Source organism: Armigeres subalbatus, chromosome 2, assembly GCF_024139115.2.
Source record: "Armigeres subalbatus isolate Guangzhou_Male chromosome 2, GZ_Asu_2, whole genome shotgun sequence".
NCBI classification, from domain to species: Eukaryota; Metazoa; Arthropoda; class Insecta; order Diptera; family Culicidae; genus Armigeres; species Armigeres subalbatus.
The window spans coordinates 189,374,201-189,397,978 of record NC_085140.1 but is presented as its reverse complement, the minus strand read 5'-3'; the positions used below and the strand labels follow the sequence as shown (position 1 = coordinate 189,397,978).

The 23,778-nt window shown below is 39.7% G+C and overlaps 1 protein-coding gene across 2 annotated transcripts in view; it reads right to left on the bottom strand.

Moving 5' to 3' along the window:
* Positions 1-14,603: 14,603 nt before the first annotated feature.
* Positions 14,604-23,778, bottom strand: part of LOC134211403 (protein Smaug-like) — a 64,521-nt gene continuing 55,346 nt past the window's right edge. For both annotated transcript variants that reach the window (XM_062688216.1, XM_062688215.1), the window contains exons 5-7: positions 16,554-17,742; positions 16,262-16,487; positions 14,604-16,143 (exon numbers count right to left, since the gene is read on the bottom strand). In XM_062688216.1, the coding sequence (XP_062544200.1) occupies positions 15,351-16,143; positions 16,262-16,487; positions 16,554-17,742 (2,208 nt within the window). In that variant the 3' untranslated portion in view covers positions 14,604-15,350. The remainder of the gene's footprint in view (positions 16,144-16,261; positions 16,488-16,553; positions 17,743-23,778) is intronic.

Below are 23,778 nucleotides of genomic sequence, written 5' to 3'. Positions count from 1 at the left end.
CATGTAGACGAAGAATCAGAAGGAATAAATTTTGGCTGTTACGCCCTTTTCAAATGTTGGTCTAGAATTATTCTTGGCCTGGATCCAACGCTCTACGTACATGTTCAAGACACGAAAACGGCCAATAAAGCTTGGAAGAAGTTGGAAAGAGTTTTTGAAGACAGCGGCCTCACGCGAAAATGGGAACTACTCCATAAGTTAATCACAACCAATCGGGAAAGTTGTGGTTCGTTGGAAGCCTATGTGACGAGGATGGTTAGTACAGCTCACCAGTTAAACGGAGTCGGTTTAAAGATTGGTAACGAATGGCTAGGAATGATTTCTTCTTCTTGCTGGACTACACGAAACATACAAACCTATGGTGATGGCATTAGAGAACTCCGGTGCAGCGATAACTGGCAACGTAGTGAAAACAAGGTTCAACAATCGTCCACCGTCGATTCATCGTTTGACTCGAAGGGATCTGGAAAAGGCAAGAAGTACGGTTCTGAAAGCAATCCATCGAAGGGGCCGAAATGCCGTTGCTGTGGAAGATTTGGACACATTGCTCGTTTTTGCACCTCAAAAGATTCAAAGAAACGGGATGTCGATCAAACGGACTTTTCAAGTTGAACCAACAAGTTTCAAATGCATCGGCGTGTCAGGCGCTGAAATTAATTGATCTATGGCACAGACGAACTGGGCACCTATCAATAAAAGGACTGAAGCAACTGAAAAATGGTTTGGCATCTGGAGTGGATTTTTCCGAATCGGATGTCGGTGATTGCAAGGATTGTACTGTTGGTCGACCAGCAAAGTTTCCATTCAGCAAGAAAGGAAGTGCTAGAATGACAGAGCGGGCTAACAGGACGATCGTAGAGAAAGCTCGCTGTATGATGTATGAAGCTAAATTGTCAAAAACATTTTGGGCGGAAGTTACAGCTGTGTACATCATTAATCGGTCACCATCGAGAGGTATAGCAATGACACCAGAAGAAAACCTGGTCAGCGAATAAACCGGATTTGTCAAATCTCCGTGTCTTCGGTACAACAACGATGTCACACATTCCGAAACAAAAGCGCCGAAAATGGGATCCGAAGGCAGAAGAATGTATTTTGATTGGCGTTGACGAAGAAAGCAAGGCTTATCGGCTCTTCAATAAGAAAACCAAAAGAGTGTTCAAATCAAGAGATGTTACATTCATCGCCGAAGGAAAGTCTACGTTTTGCGAAGAGTCAATATGCACGCAATGGAACGAAAAAGTGAATCGACAGTCAACGATGGTCCGTCTGGATTTCGATGATACTGAATTACCAAACGCAACAATGAAGTGATGAACGCAAACCCTACGATCCCATGCGAACAAGTTGACGATAGCAGTTCTGACGATCAATACGACAGTGCTTACGATTCTGTAACGATGCCAGTTGCGCTCAAGGAGCTAGACTTTACTAAGGTGGCGCAGATCAGCGCAGCGTGCCACTAGTTGTCTCTTTCTCTCTTCCGTTGTTCTTATGCAACGCAAATAGTGACGTCACTATTTGCGTTGCATAAGATCAGCGGGAGAGTAAAAGAGAGAACTAGTGGCACGCAACGCTGATCTGCGCCACCTTAGTAAAGTCTAGCTCCTTGAGTTGCGCTCCCATCGCATACAGTTTCTAATCCGCCCAAGTCACACGAGGCGTTGAGGCGAAGCGGTAGGGAGCGCTTCGTTCCAGGCAAGTACAAACAGTATGATATTCGATGCAAAGGTCTAGTTTCAGGTGGTCCAAACAATGCTGTAACTGACAGTGGCACCAGCGAAGTCAATAGCGATTCGGTTAATCACCCTTATTATTGTTTACGGACGAACGATACTTTCGAACGAATGCGATTCGTTCGAATTGTATCTCCATTTGATTTTGCTGGCGTAAACGAGAATGCGCTTCAACTTTCGTTCGAAAGCGCGTTCGCATGTAAACAAGAATATGGGTGAATATGCCTGGGTCAAGTCAATGCCCTTCGTCCCCATCGTGCTCAAATCAAAGACCAGTTGAACCCGTTCACCGAGGATTGATGCTATGCGATAAGGGACGCGTCTTTCAAGGCAAGTATTCCAGTACCAAACAAGAAAACAGTTGTACTGGTTATGATTCCCCACAGTTCACTCCTGAAGATTCGGTAACTCCCGAAGAAGCATTCTCACGAGACGATTCCAAATTATGGAAATCCGCTATGCAGGAAGAGTACAGAGCTCTCACCAAAAATGAAACGTGGACCTTGACAGATCTCCCGGGTGGGAGGAAAGCCATTTAGATGTAAATGGGTTTATAAAACAAAACTCGACGCGGATGGTAAACCAACTCGATATAAAGCCCGGTTGGTAATCAAAGGCTATTCGCAGCGAAAGCAGGTAGACTATGGAGAAACATACTCTCCCGTCGTGCGTCACATTTTCCTACGATACCTCTTTGCGATGGCACCACGATGGTCCACGATAGAATCGGTCAAATGGATGCTGTCACTGCTTTCCTCGAGGGAGAACTATCCGAGGAATAATTTTTTAAAATTATTATGTGGAACAAAAAATTGGAAAAAGTTTTGAGGAAATTTGGATTAGCTTCAACCGAATATGACCCTTGCGTTTATTTCAAGAAATAAGGCAATAAAATTCTATTTGTCGCAACCTACGTCGATGATGTACTTATCATCTTCAATTATCGACGATGGCGAAAGCAGCTGAAGGATAACTTAGCCAAGGAGTTTCTTATGACAAATATTGGTCCAGCAAAGCACGCTTTGGGAATGGATATGTTACCTTGCCGCGCTGGGTCGGCTTACGCCATTAGCACTGATATGGCAACCAAAGACATATCCTGTCGTGGTGGTATCACATGTTGACTATTTTTGTTAGGTGCCGCGTTACATATCTGGCATTTACGCAGTAATTTACGGCATATGCATGTTTCAACAGGATTCCACGCTTTTTTCCAAATCTAAGAACTGTTTTCGATATTATCATCTTATCATCTATCGCCATCATGTATCAAGTCACCCCAGAAGATCGCGAAAGATTGAAGAGAGCATGTCAGGTTAGTCGAGATTTGGTGGACTCTATGAGATCCGCCGTTTCAAAGCTCAGCACAGGAGGATTAAGTGCTGCCCAAGTGCAAGAGGTGGAAGAAGACGACAATGAAGCTATCTTTGTTCGAGGAATTGGAGATAATCCCGTCCGTGAGTTAATTTTGTCAAAGGGTATTGTTCCCACTTACCCGTTAGAGTACTTTGCCGCTAACAACTGGGCACCTCCTTAAGCTCTACAAATGTGTTGCAATCTTCTCCTGATCTGGACACGCCATAAGCAAATAGGAAAATGGTAATAAGAATTTAGCCCTTATGAGGCCGTAGTGTTATTTTTAGATTACAGTAGGGAAATAGACTAAAAAGCTGGTATTGAAAGGGATTCGGAAAATTACCAGCTGAAATAAAACCATTATTTAAAATACATATCGATGTTACACCATGTAGGATTAAGACCCATATTGTACATACTGCCTGGAAATAAATCAAGTTCAAAACTCACTCCAGGGTTCTCGTAATTGAATCCGAACAACTCCCGACATCGTGAAGGTAAAAACAGTTCAGTGATAATTGCTTTAGTGAAAACTTCTCCCCTTGACTGGAGAAAAAAGTAGCTAAAGGCAATTCAAAGGCCGTCCAGTAGCGAAAGTGTTCTCCATTGGAAACCAAGTAACTACTCAAGATCATCGGCGGCAAAACGTTGGCCCAGGAGCTTCGATAGGCCTTGTCATCTACGGAGGAACAGAATCCAAGGCTTTAGGCGAACGGTGGCGTCAACATTTTGGTGGCTCCAGCAGAGGAACCTTTGGAGGACGGTCATTAACAGTTCGTAAGCGAAAAATATCTTCACGATAGGAGAAGTAAGTAGCTCTCGTACAAGCCGTCTAGGAGTTGTGAACTTCCAGTTGAAATCTGACTGTTCTAGTGTGGCCAAGTCAAGCCAAATTGTGAAAATCGCGTGAAGAACTTTGCGAAGGACTTTGTTAACCGTGGAAAGATTCCTGTTGAAAATCGTGAAAGTACTTCGCGAAAAGTGAAAGGAATCTTGTAGAAAATCGTGAAAGGAGTTCACGAAAAGTAGAAAAGGGATTCCTGTTGAAAATCGTGAAAGTAGTTCGCGAAAAGTGAAAGGAATCTTGTAGAAAATCGTGAAAAGTAGTTCACGAAAAGTAGAAAAGGGATTCCTGTTGAAAATCGTGAAAGGAGTTCACGAAAAGTGGGAAGAACTCTTGTTTATAAAATCGTGAAAAGTAATTCGCGAAAAGAGTTTTGTGGAAAATTGCGAAAGGAGTTCACGGAAAAGGACTCTAGTTGAAAATCGTGTAAAGTAATTCACGATAAGTGTAAAAAATCTAGTTGGAAAGTAATTCACGAAAGGACTCAAGCGAAAGTAGTTCGCGGAAAAGGACTCTTGTTTTGTAAATCGTGAAAAAGTGATTGCGCATAGTTCGCTAAAAATTGCATAACACCAAACGATATAACCAGCGTCTACAGAGGTCAGAGCAACGAGTAACGACGGAGTGGAGAAAATTCTGGAACTGGTGGCTGTACAGACCAACTATCATCTGGAGAAACATCATCTGCTGGTGCTGTCATGGTCAACTATTTCCCGGAGGTCGTAAGTCGATGCGACAAAAGTAAGTAACGACAAAGTAAAATAAATTAAACAACATATTGGTGAATGTTTTAAATTTGAGAGAAGCAATAGATAGTTAAAAAGTTAATTCTCTTTTTCATCAAGAAGTTATTAATCAGTCAAATTAATTACCCTTTCAAACACGTTTAATCCAGATCAGGAACAATATAAATTACATTTGGTTGAGAGTTTTGCATATCCTTGAATAAAAAGATGGATTTTAAATTTACCATTAACAAAAATGGGCATTGTCGTCTTTGCCAGGACAAAGATGAAAACACAGTCTTTAATAGATTTGCCTTACTTTGACGGAAATTACAGGGTGTGGTCTAGATTCAAACAAATTTTCCTCGAAACAACTAGGCAAGGAAATTTCTCAGATTTAGAAAATTTGAACAGACTACAGAAGAGTCTTAAAGGAGAAGCATTGCGTTCAGTGAACGCACTCCTCATAGACTCTTGTAACGTGGATTCAATTATGGAAAGACTAGAAGATCAATTTGGTAACATTGAATTAATATACGCGGGTCTTTTACAATATGTTCTAGCTTTAAAAAACCCGAAGTTTGATTTTCCTCAAACTATGATAGATTTTATTTCCGGGATTGAAAATTTGGTCATAAATATGAGATGCCTCGACCATGAGGAATATTTAAACGACCCCAGATTGCTCAAAGATCTTGCTTGTAAGTTACCACCTAGTTTGCATCAGAACTGGCTAACTAACTTACATGAACAAAAGGAACTTTCCTCTTTAGCACATCCGTTTAAAGCACAAACAATAGGAGACTTCTACGACTGGTTGAAGCCAAAACAAAAATTAGCAACTATGTTGTTGGCCGAGAAAGGTAAACCAGTCGAAAGAACAACAAGATATGATAAACCAAACAGAGTGAACTTCCATAACGCAAGACAACGAAAGTGTCTGAAGTGTGGAAAAGACCATAAATTATCGACCTGTTTCGAATTTAGAAAAATGACAAACCAAATCATTCGCTGAAAACTTGTCAGGAAAGAAGACCTTGTAATATTGAAGGTTGTAATAGCCATCACAATCGCTTATTACATTCCAGTTCTGGGGATGAATAAAAGTCAGAAGTGAAGGTAATATCTGGTAACGTTAATTACCATTCGCAATGTTGCAACAAATTTTTTTTATCAAATCTTATCAATTACATTAATTAATGGCAATCGGCGAGTAAAAACACACATGTTTCTTGACTCTGGGTCATCTGTAAGTTTGATTGATAAAAATATGTCGGAACAGCTTAATGTATCTGGAACTGACAAATCCTTGACCCTAGCTTGAACAAATGGAGATATTCAAGAAGAGAATAGCAAATCAATTGAGGTGAAAATATGCAGCACGGAAGGGAAGACATTTAAGTTGAAAGATTTGTGTACAATGAAAGAACTTTCGTTACCGTTCCCAAACAATTGATTACCAATCATTGAAAAGGCAATATCCTTATCTTGAGTTGGAGTCTTATGAAGAGGTAAGTCCTACGATATTGTTAGGACTGCCACATGCATATTTATTCAAGAGCTTAGAAGAGAGGTCGAGAGGGTTCAATGAACCAATAGCTTCAAAAACTCGACTAGGTTGGGTATTGTTTGGAAATTGTCGAGCTCCACCCAATCCATTTGGACGACCAGATCGGTTGCTGGTTCTTATGGAAGATGCTAGCGAGGAGAAATCTATGAGACAAATTATGTCAGATTACTTTTCCACAGAAGCATTCGGAGTTAAAACACCCCAGAACGAATTAATATCAAAGGTTGATGAACGTGCTTTAGCAATCATGAAAGACACTTGGAAACCGAAGGAGAAAGGATATGAGATAGGTTTGCTTTGGAAAAATGATAAAGTGGAACTCCCCGACAGCTTTCAAACCGCATTAAGTCGGTTTTTGATGCAGGAAAAGAAGCTAGAAAAGCAGAACGACTTGAAAAAATGGTATCATGATAAAATCGATGAGTACGTAGCAAAAGGATACCTAAAGAAACTAAGCCCTGAGGAATATATGGTTGAGAACCCTAAAACTTTCTACTTGCCACATTTCATAACGATGAACAAGAATAAGCAAAAACCAAGGATGGTGTTTGAAGCGGCTGCAAAAATAAACGGAATATCATTGAATTCACAATTGCTTTCAGGACCAGATATGACTGAATCATCATTAGGAATCAAAATTAGATTTCGGGGTCCAATAGCAGTAACCGGAGACATCCAGGAAATGTTTCACCGGGTAGCCATTAAAGAGGAAGACAGGTTCGCCCAAAGAATCGTCTACAGGAAGCAACCCAACATCCGAGTAGATATATATGAAATGCAGGTCATGTCATTTGGAGCTACATGCTCACCAGCCTGCGCACAGTTTGTAAAAACTCACATGCAGAGAAATACAGAAATGATAGCCCAGATGCAGTAGAAGCTATTATCAAGAATCATTATGTTGATGATTACCTAGATAATTTTCATGATCTGGATAAGGCAATCAAGGTGACAACGGACGTCATACAAATACATGATGCAGGTAACTTTAGGATGAGAAACTTTATCTCAAACTCCAAATCATTACTGAAACACCGAGTGACAGAATCTCTCTGCTATCGGAAGTTAGTCTTGATGACGAAGAAGAATCTTACCAAAAGGTTCTAGGAATGCATTGGAATACTCTGAACGATCAATTCATATTTAAAACAAATAATTTGAATGAAATGACAATACCACCTACAAAAAGACAAGCTCTGTCTTTCATAATGAGTATTTATGATCCCTTAGGATTGATCGCTCATCTCACGATCGAGTCAAAAATTATTATGCAGGATATTTGGCGGTTGGGAATAGACTGGGAAACGAAGATCCCCAAAACCATAGCTGAGAGATGGTAAGAATGGATGGGAAAACTTTATTATCTTAATTACCTCGAAGTACCGAGATGCTATTCCTATTTGAAAGCGGTGACAAAAAGGGAGTTTCACGTATTCTGTGATGCTTCGTTAAATGCATTTGCTGCTGTGAAAAGAGTATTGATGTCACGATCGTAGCCGCAAAATCAAAAGTTGCTCCAACCAAAATTATATCAATACCTCGCTTGGAACTGCAAGCCGCTGTATTGGGGACTCGATTGTCAAACACGATTCAGCAAGAATTAAGACTAAAAATAGACCAGGTCACATACTGGTCTGACTCGAAAACAGTGTTGAGTTGGATTACGTCAGAGATAAGGAAGTACAAACAGTTCGTTCAGTATCGAGTAAGTGAAATACTTGATAGCACCTTACAGTCTCAATGGCGCTATATAAATACAGCTTTAAATCCAGCCGATGAAGGAACCAAAGTCATCAACACTAAATCCATATGGATACAAGGCCCTGCGTTTTTAAGACTACCTGAAAAGGAGTGGCCACAAATGGAAAAGGAAAAGGATGTCTTGGATCGTAACCACGAAGAGCTTCGTCCTGTATTCTCCATAAAGAAAATTAATAAACCTTATCTGGAATGGATGAACATCGAATGGTGTTCAGACTGGACACGCCTAAAAAGAGGCGTTAGCCTAGTTGTAAATTATGTAAGGAAACTTAAAGCAAAGGTAAACAAAACATCGTTCGACATAAGAGTAACCGCAATGGACATGGAAAATGCTGAAAATTTATTGATCAAAAAGGCGCAATGGGAAGAATTTCCGGATGAAATGACAGAACTGCTCGTTAAAGGTCAGGTAGACAAAACCAGTAGAATACGCACACTTACATCCTTTTTAGATTCGAAGGGTACGCTCAAATCAGAAACCCGTGCAATGTCTCATAATTTTCTTAATGTAAATTATGTCCGTTTTTACATGCCTAATGCTACTTGCTCTGAAACAAGTGTTGCATTCGTGCTGGGAGTGCAGTATAGTTGCCTTGGGGGCAACCATACAAAAACCCCATTAGTCGGGATTTTTATTCGCTTTAATTTAATTCTTCTGTTTCCGCTGTTGCGGGGCATAGAACAAATCGGCACCGCGCACGATGACCCGGTGACGGTGTAGTGTTTCGACCGAGGCATATTATTTGCTGCGGTGGTTACAGTGGTCGGCAACAGCATACAAAAAGTGCAATTCTTTTTGTATGCTGATGCAATAAAACATTATTGAACGGATTGATTTTAAAAAGTTATTTAAGGAGCCTTCAGAGGGTCGTAGGGGCGCAGTCAGTGGTAAACTTTGCAAGTCGTTAAATAGTTCAGTCAGTGGTAATTTAAGCAGTGGCTAATTTGTTCAGTTATAGATTTGAAAAACATAATGTACTAGTTATTACAGAATAAAAAAAAAGTATACACCCATATTCTTGTTTACGTACGAACGCGCTTTCGAACGAAAGTTGAAGCGCATTCTCGTTTACGCCAGCAAAATCAAATGGAGAAACGGTTTGAACGAATCGCATTCGTTCGAAAGTATCGTTCGTCCGTAAACAAGAATGAGGGTGATAGTGTGAACAGTGTCGTGTTTTCCTCTCGAAGGAAAAAGTGAGGAATCATCTACCGGACTCTGCAGTGGTGACAGCGGAAAACAACCGTTTTTCGTAAACGAAGGGACGCTAATTTTTGATTAAGTGAAAATCAGTGCCAAAGAAAATAAGAACAAACATCAGAAAAGTAGAAGTGATTTTGCGGAGAAAAAAAATACAAAAAAAAGGACCACAAGATCGAGCACCAGGTCTTAGATATGGAAACAACAATAATACATGGAATTTTAATATGGTAAGTAACAAACCTTTTTCTTTAATTTGAATGCCTTAAACATGTTGGATATTATTTCTCATCATCAATAGTGAAAATATTTGCTGATTATTCAAATTTATTTATTATTTTTTTATTCAAATAAATGTCGAGTTTGGACGATTCATTTGAAAAAGATTCTGAACAATTAGAACAAATTCGAGAATTCTTTTTTAAGGAATTCGATAATTTAAACAAAAATAGAACCAGAACCAGGTCTTTACAAGGTATTTTTCATAAAACAGAAACCTTAAAAGCGGCGTTAGTAGAATTCGAGAACAGTGTCCAAAAATATGAACAATTAAACAAAACTGAAATTTGGAATGATTTAACAGATAAACTGGATATTGTGAAAAAGAAATATGAAAATTTTATTCAAATATTAGAAAATACCAAAACAAAAAGAAATACGGAAAATAACTCTGGAATTCAAGCAGGAAAATTTCATAATTTGAGGAATAGACGTGTGAGTGTGTTTATCATCTACATTAAATAACGCTGATCAATCTGAAATCGATACCAAATCTTTGATATTAAGCCGATATACAAATCATTCTTGAACAAAATGGCTTACGAATTTCCAACAGAAAAAGCAATTAAATGCATTCCAGAATTTCGAGGAACAGCAGCTGAATTGGATGGCTTTTTGTTCCAAGTAGACTATTTTGAAAAATTCATTCCACCAAGGAACGATCAGAATGAGATCTATGAAACCGAAACGGAGCTCATACATGTGATATTATCCAAATTGAAAAGACCAGCAGCATTGCATTTCAAGCGAATACATGCCGATACTTGGCTAGAAATTAGAGACAATTTGCAAAGAGAATTCAAAGGAAAATTGAAATTAGAAGAATTGTTTCAAAAGATTGAAACGTTAGAACAACAAACAGAGACCTTTCAAAGTTACAAAGATGGGGTGCTTACTATGAAACAACACATTGATGAATATGAAGCGAACAGAGGGGGCGGCGAAAATTCATACGCTCTCAGAAACTTAAGACTCCATTTCTTAGGAGGGCTTAAAAATAGAAATTTGAAAAACTTAGCCAAAGCACATAAGGAAGATAGTTTGGAAGACTTGATAGCTTATCTGCAGGAGGAATGTATAGATGTAGAGCAGATAGAACAAATTGAGCATAGATTTTTGATTGCAGGATGCTCATATTGAAGAATCGCACAGACTTGAAAAAGAAGAGCAAAAATTCAACAACCAAAGGAAAAACTTCGGAAATTTCAGAAACAGAAATAATTTTTACAGCAACAGAAACTTTGACCATGACGACAGAAATGATCAAAGGAATAGAAATAATGACAGAAACCATTTCAATGGGCAATCTAATAACTACCAGCAAAATCAGAACTACGGATATCCGAATAATAATAATTATCGAAATCGAAATGATAACTATTCAAGAAATTACAATTCCCCTCGCAACGAACGAAACAACTTTGAACAAAATTCTTACAGAAATAACGGTAACCAATATGACAACAATCATAGCCAAAACAATAGAAACAATTCAAATCAAAATTATCGGAATGAATTACCACATCAAAACAACGGAAATAGAAATTACTTTAATACGAACGGAAATCCAAACTCTGGAACCAGAAAATTCGAAGGAAACTCTTATCAGAACTACGAACATGAACACGCAGGAAACGCTCACAACAGCAACTATAGGAACAACCAATACCAAAAAAACTAGAATTTGGGGATTTGAATAAGAAAAAGGTAGACAAATCCCATTGTTTTTACACAGACCGCCGGAAATAAGAATAAAAACAAGCATGTTTTTCATCCATTTTTATCATGGCTAAAATTTTACTAGGCACCTGTTTTCCACTTGAACTTTTGATCTTTGAGTGAATTGTCTACATCTCTAATGATTTTGTCCTCCGAATCTGGAAATAATTATAAAGACACCACTTTTTTATATGGAGCTCCATACAACAAACCTGTCTTTATAATTATTTCCAGCAGAAACGCGTTTAAGTAGAATATATGCATAAATGTAAATTTCATTGAATAAAAATTCAAGTCATTTTAGGCCTGCAGGCAAAAAATCAGCTCAATCGAATCGCTAAGAATCGAGATATCGACCTCCCAACATGGCCATTTTGTATGGAAACCGAGCTTGTCTTTATACTTTTTTCCACCAGTGTATAAGGATGCAAAATGTGTTCCTTATGCTGCACGTTATCCATATATACTTCCAGCACGGCACCACTTGAAATCAACATGAACAATATACCTAAACACAAAAAGATGAAGGCAGCGATAGCAGCGGTTCAACAGAAATATCATGTGATAAACATAGATGCCGGAATGAAACGAATTAGGAAAGCATGTCAATATTGTAAAAATGAGAGTGTCAAGGCAGACATCCCAAAAATGGCTCCTCTACCAGAATGTAGACTACAGCCATATGTGAAACCATTTACGCATACTGGTGTAGACTATTTTGGACCATACAACGTTTCGATCGGTAGGCGTACCGAAAAACGGTGGGGAGCTCTGTACACCTGCATGACGACGAGAGCGATTTATTTAGAGTTAGCCCATGATTTGAGTGCTGATGCGTTCTTGTTATGCCTGAACTCTGTACAAAATAGGAGAGGTAGAATTAAACACCTATATAGCGATAACGGTACGAATTTCGTAAGAGCGAACAATGAGCTAAAAAAAATCAACATCGGTTATCATCACGTGGAATCGAATGGCACTTCAATGGGAAAGGCTGGTAAAAGAAGTTAAGAGCTTATTACCCAACCAAACTGTACCCGAACATACACTAAGGTCATTGCTAACAGAGATCGAAAATATAATTAACTCCAATCATAGTTTATCTAGTTTAATCTAGTTTTAGGGACATCACAGTTTCGTTTAACCTACAATAAAGACGCAGAACCGAAAATAGCGAAAATACTCCGATGCAGATTGGGCTACAAGCAGTGCAGATCGCAAATCTATAACCGGATTCGTATTCATCGCACAAGGGGGTGCAATTTTTCCTGGGGATGCAAGCGTCAGCAGACCGTGGCACTTTCAACATGCGAAGCCGAGTATATGGCACTTTCTGCAGCTGTCCAAGAAACTTTGTTGTGGAAGCGTCTAATAGCCATGTTCGATTACTATGAAGCAGTGAAACTCTATTGTGACAACCAAAGTACCAATAGATATTGCTAAGAACGGTGGACACTACTCCAGAACTAAACCTATTGACATTCGACACTTCTTCATAAGGGATGCTGTACAACGCGGTGACGTCGACGTCACTTATATTAGAACCAATATGCGAGTAGCAGACTGTTTGACCAAGCCACTACCGAAACCGAAGACAACAATCTAGCGAGCCGCCATGGGACTTCAAGTTCAATAGGTTGAGGAGGCGTGTAGATGAACATCGGAGCAACCTATGGGAATAGTCTGTAGAATTAGTTTAGAAATAAAACTTCACTTTTGTACCATCCATGAACATGTCACCACGTACATTCATTTACCTCTGCTAATAACTACAAGGCAGTCAAAAAGCCGCTTGGTGCAGTTTGGCAAAGCTGTTCATGCGCCAAGTGATCTTGCTCCCAATTGATCTAAGTAGTCTTCCTATTAGGACATTTTCAACACTTTTCTCCTCTGTCTGTCCGAGCAAAGCTTGAGAGCAAATCGATAATTAATTTTGTTGTTGTGAAATCGCCTATTTTTGGTAACTCATGTTGATATCCTTTTGGTCGTTTGATCGACTATAAGATCAAAATCAATAGCAGAAAAATCTTACTGTGACATCAAATCGGAAACTATTCCTGCTGTGGATGAAAGCAAATTGAAAACTAATTTTGATGTTGGTTTTTGCTAACAAAATAAGTTATCAGTTTGATATCATATCATACAATTTAGAAATCTATAGCAAAATGTAATCAAAAGATATAATCAATCACGAAAATAAGAATTTGAAAACAAATCATGATTTCAATTTGATGTCGACATCAAAATATCTTTTCAATTTGCTCTATTTATGATATCACACTTTGCTAGGGTGACGTCCAATTGAGTAATCATATTCGTCGATTTTACAACATCAAAACAAGTTATCGATTTGCTCTCAAGCTTTGCTCGGGTATTGGAAGAGAAGTATGTCAGACATCAATATTAAACATTAATGTTATAAATATAAAATTTTGTAACACTAACGACTCCCTTTTTAAAGGTAGAGAGCAGGTGCAGTCATTTATTCGTGTGAGCAGAGATTAGAACAGGGCAATTTATTGCCCAGACACTGTCCAATCTTTTAGGCGGATACATTTGTCATTATGTGTACAATGCAATCTGCACTGCAGCAGTACATTGTAAGCAAAGTAACATACTTCTGCTCAGATAGCCAAGCAACTGTTAGCTCATGCTTTATCCCACTCAAAATCGGATGTTGAACTCAAAATGAGGACTTGAATGCAGTTAATACTTCACACATTTCATAGGTATTTGACCATTCTTCAATCGCTGGAAGCTCGCTCTGGAGCATTACTTAATTTTATCGGTCCTCAACATTATGGAATGTCTTTAAACAAAATTGTACATCCGAGAACCATCTCCGGTAGTAGCAAAATATTTTGAAATAATTTGACTAAACAGAACTGCAGCGTCTTAGTCAAGACTTTGACAGGTCACTGCCGACTCAACCATCACATCGCAAATATTCAACGCGTTGAATTATTTGTCTGTGCTATATTATTTATAACCCAATATGAAAGTAAGCTTCTATACCTTTATGCTTTGTGTGGACTCTTTAATGGCCTTTTCCCTAAATTCCCCTCCACATTCCTTTTTGACAAATTCCTTTTCCGTCAATTATATAACAAAAAGGCAAAGCCAACGACGGCAGAACTCTCCAGAATTGAAGAAAACGTGCTCCCTGAGCAGATGTTGTGGTACCTGATACCTACATTGAAATGGTACTTTCTCGTCTGTGTTATCTACGTCTAATACATATACTATCTGATTGTATTAACAATCTTCCTTCATTAAACAAGAGCATATGCAAAAAACAAGTATTCCATAATGAACAATTATCACTAACATAGAGTTTTTCCTTTTCACGCAATCAAACCGTATAGCATAATCAAATAATTGTCCGAAAGATTTCCCCTTTTCACAAAAATGCTTTTCTGTTTTGATCGCTCACAATGTCAAAAATATATTTATTCGCTCCATGTGTATATGAAAAAAAAAGTTTTATGTCTAAACAGGATTCCTTCTTTTGTGTATAAATTGGTAAAATCATATAAAATCTTTCATAGGACAGAAAAATGACCACACAAATAGTAAAACAGAAAATACTACCACTTTCAACTGTACCCGCTTTTGCTAAATAAAAGTTTCTCTACCACTCACATTTTCCCTTACACTTTCCAGCACAATTTTTCACATCACTCCTTTTTTTCTATTTGACATCCTTGTCTAGGGTTAATGTCGAAAAATAAAACAGACACAAATAGATGAAAACATATAAAATTCTGTCTCTACGAGGAAAAAGTTACAACAACGCTCTTTGCGTTAATTTTGCGTCAGCATAATGCGCGCGCGTACTAGAGGAATAGAGAGAGAATGAATTGAGTAAGTTTATATATAGAGTTATCTGAAATACAGGAATCCCATTATCTGCTTATAAGATTTGCTTACTTCCGTTACGTTTTTTTTAACTTTGATTTAGTTTAAATGTTTGAAGAGCGTCAAGAATTGCAAAAAAAAACTACAATTTCTATCGTCCACTTCTCCTCGCGCGTGCCCCCGAAGAAAGGGGCATGTAGCGTTACGTGAGCGATTCCTAAAATAAACAAAGCGATCCTATTTAACAATTATAATACCATCAGCCACTACACGTTTCTCCACTGCATCAACTATGCCCTGTCTAGTCGATGGCTTGTTCGGTCATTTGTAGACAGAGAAACTCTAGCCGGGTATTGATATCGCCGATGCTATTGTTCTGGCTTTTGCTACCCAGCAGATCCACTGGACTGGATTTAGGCGAAATCGTCCGGTCCTTCGGTTTAGTGCAAGCACTTTCGGACGTTTGAGGTTTACCTTTGTTCGGTGGAGGACACCCGCCTCCACCTATTGCAGTTAGGAAAATCGACGGAAGCAGTGACTGGTGTTGCTGCTGTTGATGTTGGTGTTGGCTCTGCAATTGCTGCAGGTACTGCTGCTGATGTTGATGAATGTTGTTCAACGAATGTCGATGGTACATAAAATTGCCAAGAGGAGGAACATGCGACTGTTGCTGCTGCTGGGCGGCGTGGTGGGGTTGTTGTGGTTGCGGCTGCTGTTGCTGTGGGATAGAATGCTGACCTTGAGTTTGCTGTAAATGCTGCATGTGGTGTTTGATGGTGTTGTTGCTGCCGGAGCCACCACCGCTGGACAGGTTCGACGCAAAGTTTGGATAGGACGAACTTTTGTTGTAGTTATTGTTGTGGCCTGTGCCCGCATTTGGATTATGTCCTCCGTGGCCGTAGTATTGATGTGGAAGCGCCTGTAGGTGCGTGTGAGAAGAGGACGAATTTTGCTGCTGCTGTGATTGTTGTTGTGGCTGTTGGGATTGCTGCTGAGATGTTTGAGATTGCTGCATTGGAGGAGTGAAATACTGCAGGGAGCTTTTACGGTGCGGCGTTTTCTGGCCATCCGCTGGATTGTTCGGTTTGTGCCATCTGTAGATTTAAAAAAAAACCTTTTTAGTCAATCTGCGCTAATTTAGGTTTAAAAATTCTCATAAATATGAGTAACATACAAAATCTTTATAATTTACTATTTTTATTTCGCACTTACCGTGGTTTGTTAATGTTTCCATTAATGCTGTTATTCTTCGAATAATGCCCTTTGGGTGCATACGCTATCTTTAGCTTATTCGCCTTGTATTTGTACTCCTTGATCTGAGTAGCATGAGTGGCAAATGCGTCATTATGAAGCGCCCGCTCCAAAACCCAAATGTAAACATTCATGCACTCTTCCTCCTGCGGCCCACAGAGTGGCCGTGACAACGTCAGCGAAGCAACTAAAATTGAAAACATTTTTGAAAGTGACAATACCTCAGAAACAAAGCAATTGAGATAATACTCACGCAAATCCAACAACTTAACAAACAACCCAGCAATGTCCTCTTTCTGATCATGCCCAACCGGCTTCATCGGAGTTAACACGATGTTCGTCAATTCGTCAAACACTGGACCAAGCTGAGTACGAGATCCGCCAGCAGTCAGAATGTCCTTCTCTAAACGCAGTAGCACACTGTACCGTTCCTTAAGCTTATGAATGCACAGCACCAGCTTATGTCTAGCCCCCTTCGTAACGCCCAAATTTGCCAAATATTCTTCGGTCATCTCCATCATCTGCTCGTACGTCAGGTTTGAGAACAACCAAACGTACTTGTGCAGCCGCAAACTCTTCAACCAGTGAGCTATGCTCGACATGCCAATATTAGGAGATCCGTACATTTTTATCATCTGATGCTGCTTAAAATCGTCGAGCCTTGTTTCCGACCCGCTGGATGTTAAGGACGAACGAGGACTATCCATGGTTAAAGAGAAACTTCTCGGTTTATTCTGCAGTAGCTGCAGGTTAGTTAGATTTTCCGCTGATAAATATTCGTTGTTATGCTTTTGCTGATGCAGCTCGCCAACCGAAAGTCCGCATGCACTGCTCGCCGTCGTGGTAGAACTGTTGGACCTTCGGGTTTTCAGCAGGCCGCTTCCATCCATATCGAAGTCTCCAATAGGAGGAACTCGCAGGAAATCACTTATGTTGGCATCGAACGAAACGCGATTTTTGCTGCTGCTATTGCTATTGCTGCTACCGCTGCTAGTATTGGCCGGCACGTTTAAACCAGACGACGGAACTGCAGCGGAACCAGCCGCATTTGTCCCACCGGGAGTGCAAGAGCTGGTGGCACTGGTCGATGCTGCTACGGCAGCTGCAGCGCGGGCCAGATAGTTGAACTCCTCTTCGTTATCGTAATCACAATCGTAGTCGAATATTTCGGTTCCATTTTTGCTGAAGCTCAGATGATTATCGTCGCTCGAGTCCAGATCCGAGAGCACCACGGTGTGGCCCCCGAGACCGCCGCCACCGTTCATGTTCAAACTGCCGCCATTAGCACTGCTTCCCAGGAGCCCACCAGAGGCTTGACTAGAAGATGCAATCAGGTGATGGTGTTTGCTGGAGTTGTTGGTCGCGGTGCCGGCACTGCTGGCACTGCTGCTATTCCCAATGGATTTATTGCTACCCTGCGGGGGTGTGTAACTGAATGTGACCTGTGAGAAAACGAAGTCATTATTAAAATATATTTACTTTGGTTAAAATTGTACAAAATTTAAAATGCATTTTCAATTAAATGAGTTTTTTTTAAAGTTGCAGAAAACAGCTTTTTTTAAATGACTTTTCAACGATTATGAACCACGTTTGTTTTACAGATAAGATCAGATAAATCAAAATAAAATCGATTGAATACACTTGAAAACAAAATCTCTTGAACTTGTGAATGTTAAGCTCCGATGGAAAAAAAAGTTGTCATAAGCCGTCATCACCGATATTTGACATTGACAAAAAGCCCCAATGTGTAATATTGCTCACGAACCCACACTCCACATAGCGTAGCATAGTTACGGTGTACTTCGTAGATTGTTTCAATTTCAGTTTATTTTCCATAATTTAACAATTCCTGGGTAATAGTGTTCCCTAATTGAGTTATGGGATACCTTTCAACAATTTTGTTCTTCAGTTAAGTCAGTTGACTGGCAGGGTAAATAAAAGTATTTGGAGGAAAATACAGAAAAAACCTTCGAGAATTACAAGATAGTATGGGAGACAGCAAGAGGAAAGGTATAATTTGTTATCCTAATATCACAGTTTTATGCGGCCAGGCGCTCCAACAGTGGATTTGCTGAAGTTATACAACCAGTCCAAAATTTTGGGAGTACTGCCCGGGACCAATCATCGATGCACGCATACCAGGAATGACAATATTATGGAACTGAGATGAACCTCCGATCTATTGTCACAGGATTCTAGTACTAATTCTCCCCTTTCAGGCGATCATGCGATCAAAATATTCTATCGGTGAAATTTTGAGAAAATCGAGTTTTAATTTTTTTTACCGTTTAGCACCTGCGCGTTCCTGAAGCGCTCATGCTGTGTATCGCGAACGATGGTTTTCCGTTAGTGTTATTCAAAACACAACAGCGCGCGTGCTCAAGTATTAACGTAATATAGTTGAAGGATTTTTTTTCTTTTCAATATATTCTCCAAGGAAGATCCATTAATTACGTAACGCAAAAATTGGACTTTTTCAACCCCCCCTCCCCCCTATGTCACACTTTTTGTATGAAGCTTCTAAAAATTTTGTATGGATCGTCACACTTTACTCAACCCCCCCTCCCCCCTCTAAGCGTTACGTAATTTATGGACGTTCCCCAATGGTAGTTGTTAAACTATTTTATCAAAATTCAATGATGTTTGAAAGTTGACAATTTTATTTGATTCATTAAATACGGCTACTATTCTAGACGACTACAGCATTCAAAAGTTTTATCTTATATTTCGCATGCGTTTTTGGCACCATGTAGTTTTTCCGAATTGCTGCGAAACCACTGTAAATGGTTCGATTGTTTGTGCATATGATCGTGCCAAGCCTTAGCCAGTAATTTCGCAATAGTCCGTAGTATGAAACTTCTGTATGTGTTATTTCGGAGTGATAGGTAGATTTGTCGATACAGAGCTGTCGCAAAACCTAACAATGAAGTTTTATATCCTTCCAGCAGATTTTTGCCTAAGCATAAATCTAACATTTCTTGCAAGTTTTTCAGAAGATCTGCCCTTCAGCAGGCCTTCATTCTTCAAAATCGTCCGATTGCAATGTATCGCACAATACGCACACGGATTGGATGCACTATTCGTCATAACTTCTGACAATATGTCAATGACTTTCGAGTAACACGTGATAATTAGTTGATTCAAAAATATTTAATTGGAATAGTTATACTTGCTACAAGAGTTTCTTGCTGATGAAGTATAAAATGATTAACTCATATATCAAAAATGTTCTCATAATTCTCTTGACCATTTGGTACCAGATCAACAAGGAATGCTTGACGAAACGTGGTTTTGAACCTTTAAAACATCTCTGCATCATTTGCACCCTTTTTATTTAAAAAAAAACTTTCAGTGAACCTTGTCCTTCGTCAATACCAACTTTGTGTTTAGCCTGTCCAGCATTGCGCCTGGCCTTGACGTACCCAATCGGTCCAGCAATACTCTCACAAATGGTTGCATTGCCACAGAGTGAGCTTTCCCATGCTTGGTAACCAAGCATGAAGGCTTCACTTCGAAGAAATAGTCCAGTTCGTAAACAAGGCTTTAAAGTTCAGGCCCCAATCCAGGTGAAATATCGTCGGTATTCCTTTCTAATACTGCGAGTCAATTTAATCGTCTGGGGTTAAATTATCAAACATAAAAAAATAGGTTGTATGAGAACTAAACAAATAAATTATCTTTTTGATGCTTACATTCAAATAGATTTTGCATTCTTCTTTGTAACACTATTCACTCTTATAACACGTGTTGCCTTACCGTGCTCATTGGAAAACGAAATGTTTCCATATTCCGATGATAGCTTTTCTTGGATATTCGATAATTTCTGTAATTTGGAACGCTTTCAACATTCATATTACTTGCGTACAAACTTTCCTAAACACTGGTTTCACTTTTCAGGCTTTTTCAAAAAACAATGGGCAAACTTTGAACCGCTTTTCATTGTGATTTCTCATGATTTAAAATTGAAACTCATCAAGTCAGAACTTAATTTGATACTTCAAGCTATGAAAACTGCTTGTGACCTGAGACTTGTGACCTTCGAGGCCGTGCAGATAACGGCGACACGTAGGGCAGTTCACATTTCAAAAATGTTCGAAAATTCCAACTCCCATACGTCTATTAGCATCATTTTGATAATATAGGAGTCCTGGAAAAAATTCAGGCAATTCGGTGGCCATTTAGGGGTGGCGCGAAGTCAATTTATGTTTATATGGAAATTTGCATGGGGAAAACTTAAAATTTATTCAAGTCTCGCTACAACAGTCAAATCGTGATAAATTCAAATAAACATCCCCAATCTCCATTTTCGGAATCTATTTGAGCTCAACCAGTGAGTAACTCATTAATTTTGATTTATATTTCCACTGCTGCGTTGAGGCTAATTACACCATTTTAGAAATTTTTCTCATATTCACACTGTCAATAGAACCGTTCAAATCATTCACAACTAATGTGTTATCCCGAGGTCTCATTTATATAGATTCCAAAAAGGGAAGTTGGGGATGTTTATTTGAATTCATCACGATTTGACAGTTGTAGGGAGACTTGAACAAATTTTAAGTTTTTCCCATACAAATTTCCATATAAACATAAATTGACTTCGCGCCACCCCTAAATAGCCACCGAATTGACTGAAATTTTTCCAGGACTCTTATATTATCAAAATGATGCTAATAGACATATGGGAATTGGAATTTTCGAACATTTTTGAAACTTGAACTGCCCTAGGCGACAGTCGTCTATGGGCATTTGCGTGCTGTGGAGTATGGGTTCGATTCCAGCCCTAAGGAGAATTTTTTTCTTAAAGCGGGTGTTATTTTAATGTCCTGTCCGTAGTCTAATGCTAGATGTTAAGTATTCAGTCTAAGCTACCTCTGGTAAAAAATAGTGTTTCTGTGGTTTTATCGTTATATATATGAATTTATCGGGAACCGTTACCTATTAAGGTCAAATTCAGTTACGCCTATTTGAAAAAAAAAGTTCATAGAAATGTCTGTTTCTACCCTTAACATGTGGTGCAGATGTAAAAAGTAACTGAGGCACGCACAACACGTATTTTACGAATAAAAAAATATTGAAATTCCTAAAACCTAATTTTCTCAAAATTTCACCGATAGAATATTTTGATCGCATGATTTTCTGAAAGGGGAGAACTAGTACTAGAACCCTGTGAAAACAGATCGGAGGTTCATCTCAGTTCCATAATATTGTCATTCCTGGTATGCGTGCGATGCGTTAAATGTTCGGATCCCGGAAGTCTTCAGATAGTTTGAAAATAAATCCGAGTTGCCGATTACCTTTGCGATGATGTCGTGCGGCTTGAATGTCATGTCTTGATTCAGTGTGACTCCTAAATCCTTAATCCTATTCACTCTCTCAAGGGTAGTACCAGAGGTACAATAGTCTAAAACTATTGGCTTGTGTTGCCGGTGAAAGAAAATAAGATTACATTTTTGAATACTGAACGTCAGGAGATTAGCAGAGCACCAGTTCGCCATTCTATCCACACGCGATTGCAGTTCTTCACAATCCTCGATGCTGTTGATAATCTTAAACATTTTAACATCATCCGCATAAAACAAACGACAACCAGGAGGTAGAAGTCGGGAGAGTTCGTTGATAAACAGCGTGAACAAGAGAGGCCCCAGATTACTTCCTTGTGGTACACCAGAAGTATTGGAGAAGTATTCAGACTGTGAAGAACCGATTTTCACAGAAAGCAAACGGTTCGACAGATATGATTTGAACCAGCACACTAGATGGCGACTAACTCCAAGTTGTTCTAACTTTGCAAGCAATATTCCATGGTCGACGCGGTCGAACGCTGCTTTCAAATCCGTATAAACTGCATCAACTTGACCACCGGAGTCCATGGTACGAACACACAGCGAAACAAACTCTATTAAATTCGTTTCTACAGATCGCTTTGGATAGAAGCCGTGCTGTGCAGTAGAGATGAACGCTTTACTGGCACTGAATAAAACGTCATTCATGATTATCTCGAATACTTTGGAGCAAGAACATAGGGATGTGATGCCTCGGTAATTTTGTACATTCCTTTTGTCGCCTTTTTTGTAAACGGGAAACATGTGCGACATCTTCCATTCATCAGGAAACTTTCCCTCCTGGAGCGACAGTGTGAAAATCCTAGCTAAGTGGGTAGCCAGCGAGTTTGAACAATTCTTGAGCACAGAAGACGGAATACCACCCGGGCCGGCAGTGTACGAGCTTTTCAATTTTCTGATGGCTGATAGAACGGTCTGCTCATCGATTATAAACGCATGTAAATCTAAAACATTTCTAGGCGTGAATTGATTTGCAACAGCTATTTGATCGGCGGTGGCCCTGGTGGCATTGAATGTACTTAGGAAATGTCGAACGAACAAATTACATTTTTCCAGCTCTGAACTGGCGATTTCTTCACCCAGATGCAAGCACGAAGGCAGACCAACTTCCTTTCGTTTGGAGTTAACAAACGACCAAAAACGTTTGGGGTTTCTACGGAGTGATGATTGTGTTCGAAGCACGTAACGACGATAAAGGAATCGATTGTATACACGATATGCAGTACTGGAACGGTTGAACTCCTGCTTCGTAATCAGCGTGCGATTCTTGCAGTACTGTCGCAATGCTTTTGCCCTACTTCGCTTTAGCCGACGCAGACGACTGTTCGACCAGGGAGGCTTAGGCTTCGGACGACACAGGGGCACGTGCTCCGCAATTATACGATGAATTTGGCGAGTGAAATAATTAACAGCATCATCTACACAGACGTCAATCTCGATGGGTACAAATACTATCATAATCAGCTCGGCGGTAGTCGTACATTTGGTGCACGTCAGAAGCATCGTCAAACGTAAACAGGCCCGGAAGGTTAACGACTATGTCCAGAGCGGGATGGTCAGCATCCAGGTAGATGAGAGGTTCGATGGCTTCGGAAACGGTGCAAGTAGATTTAGCTGCATCGTTGGCGAGGACGAGATCCAGAAACCGACCATTTCTGTTAGCCACTCCATTAAGCTGAGTCAAGCCATTGAACGAAAAACCATCGACCAATGCGGAGCTACTGGTGGACAAAACAGATTGAGGGTTCACATGCATAAACCCGTCTTTCGATGCAACCCATTCCAAGTTCGGTTGATTATAGTCTCCTAGTTGCAAGACGAAGTCATTGAAGTCCAGGTTGGAACTAATAGAGCTAAAAGAGTTCATGTTCACTAAAAGAGTCGCTACGCCGGTCTGGAGGTAGATATAATACTCCTATGCTAACCAATCGATCGGCCGTAGAAATTCTAATCCATAACTGCTCCAATGCTATGCTTGTCAATGTAGAGTCAACGTAGCTATTCCAGCGTGTTGAGACTGCTATCAAGACTCCTCCTCCGCGAGACTTAGTACTGTTAGCTGAATTACGATCTGTACGGTGAACAGCAAACTTAGGACCGAATAGCTGTATGCCAAGGATTTGTTCGTCTAGC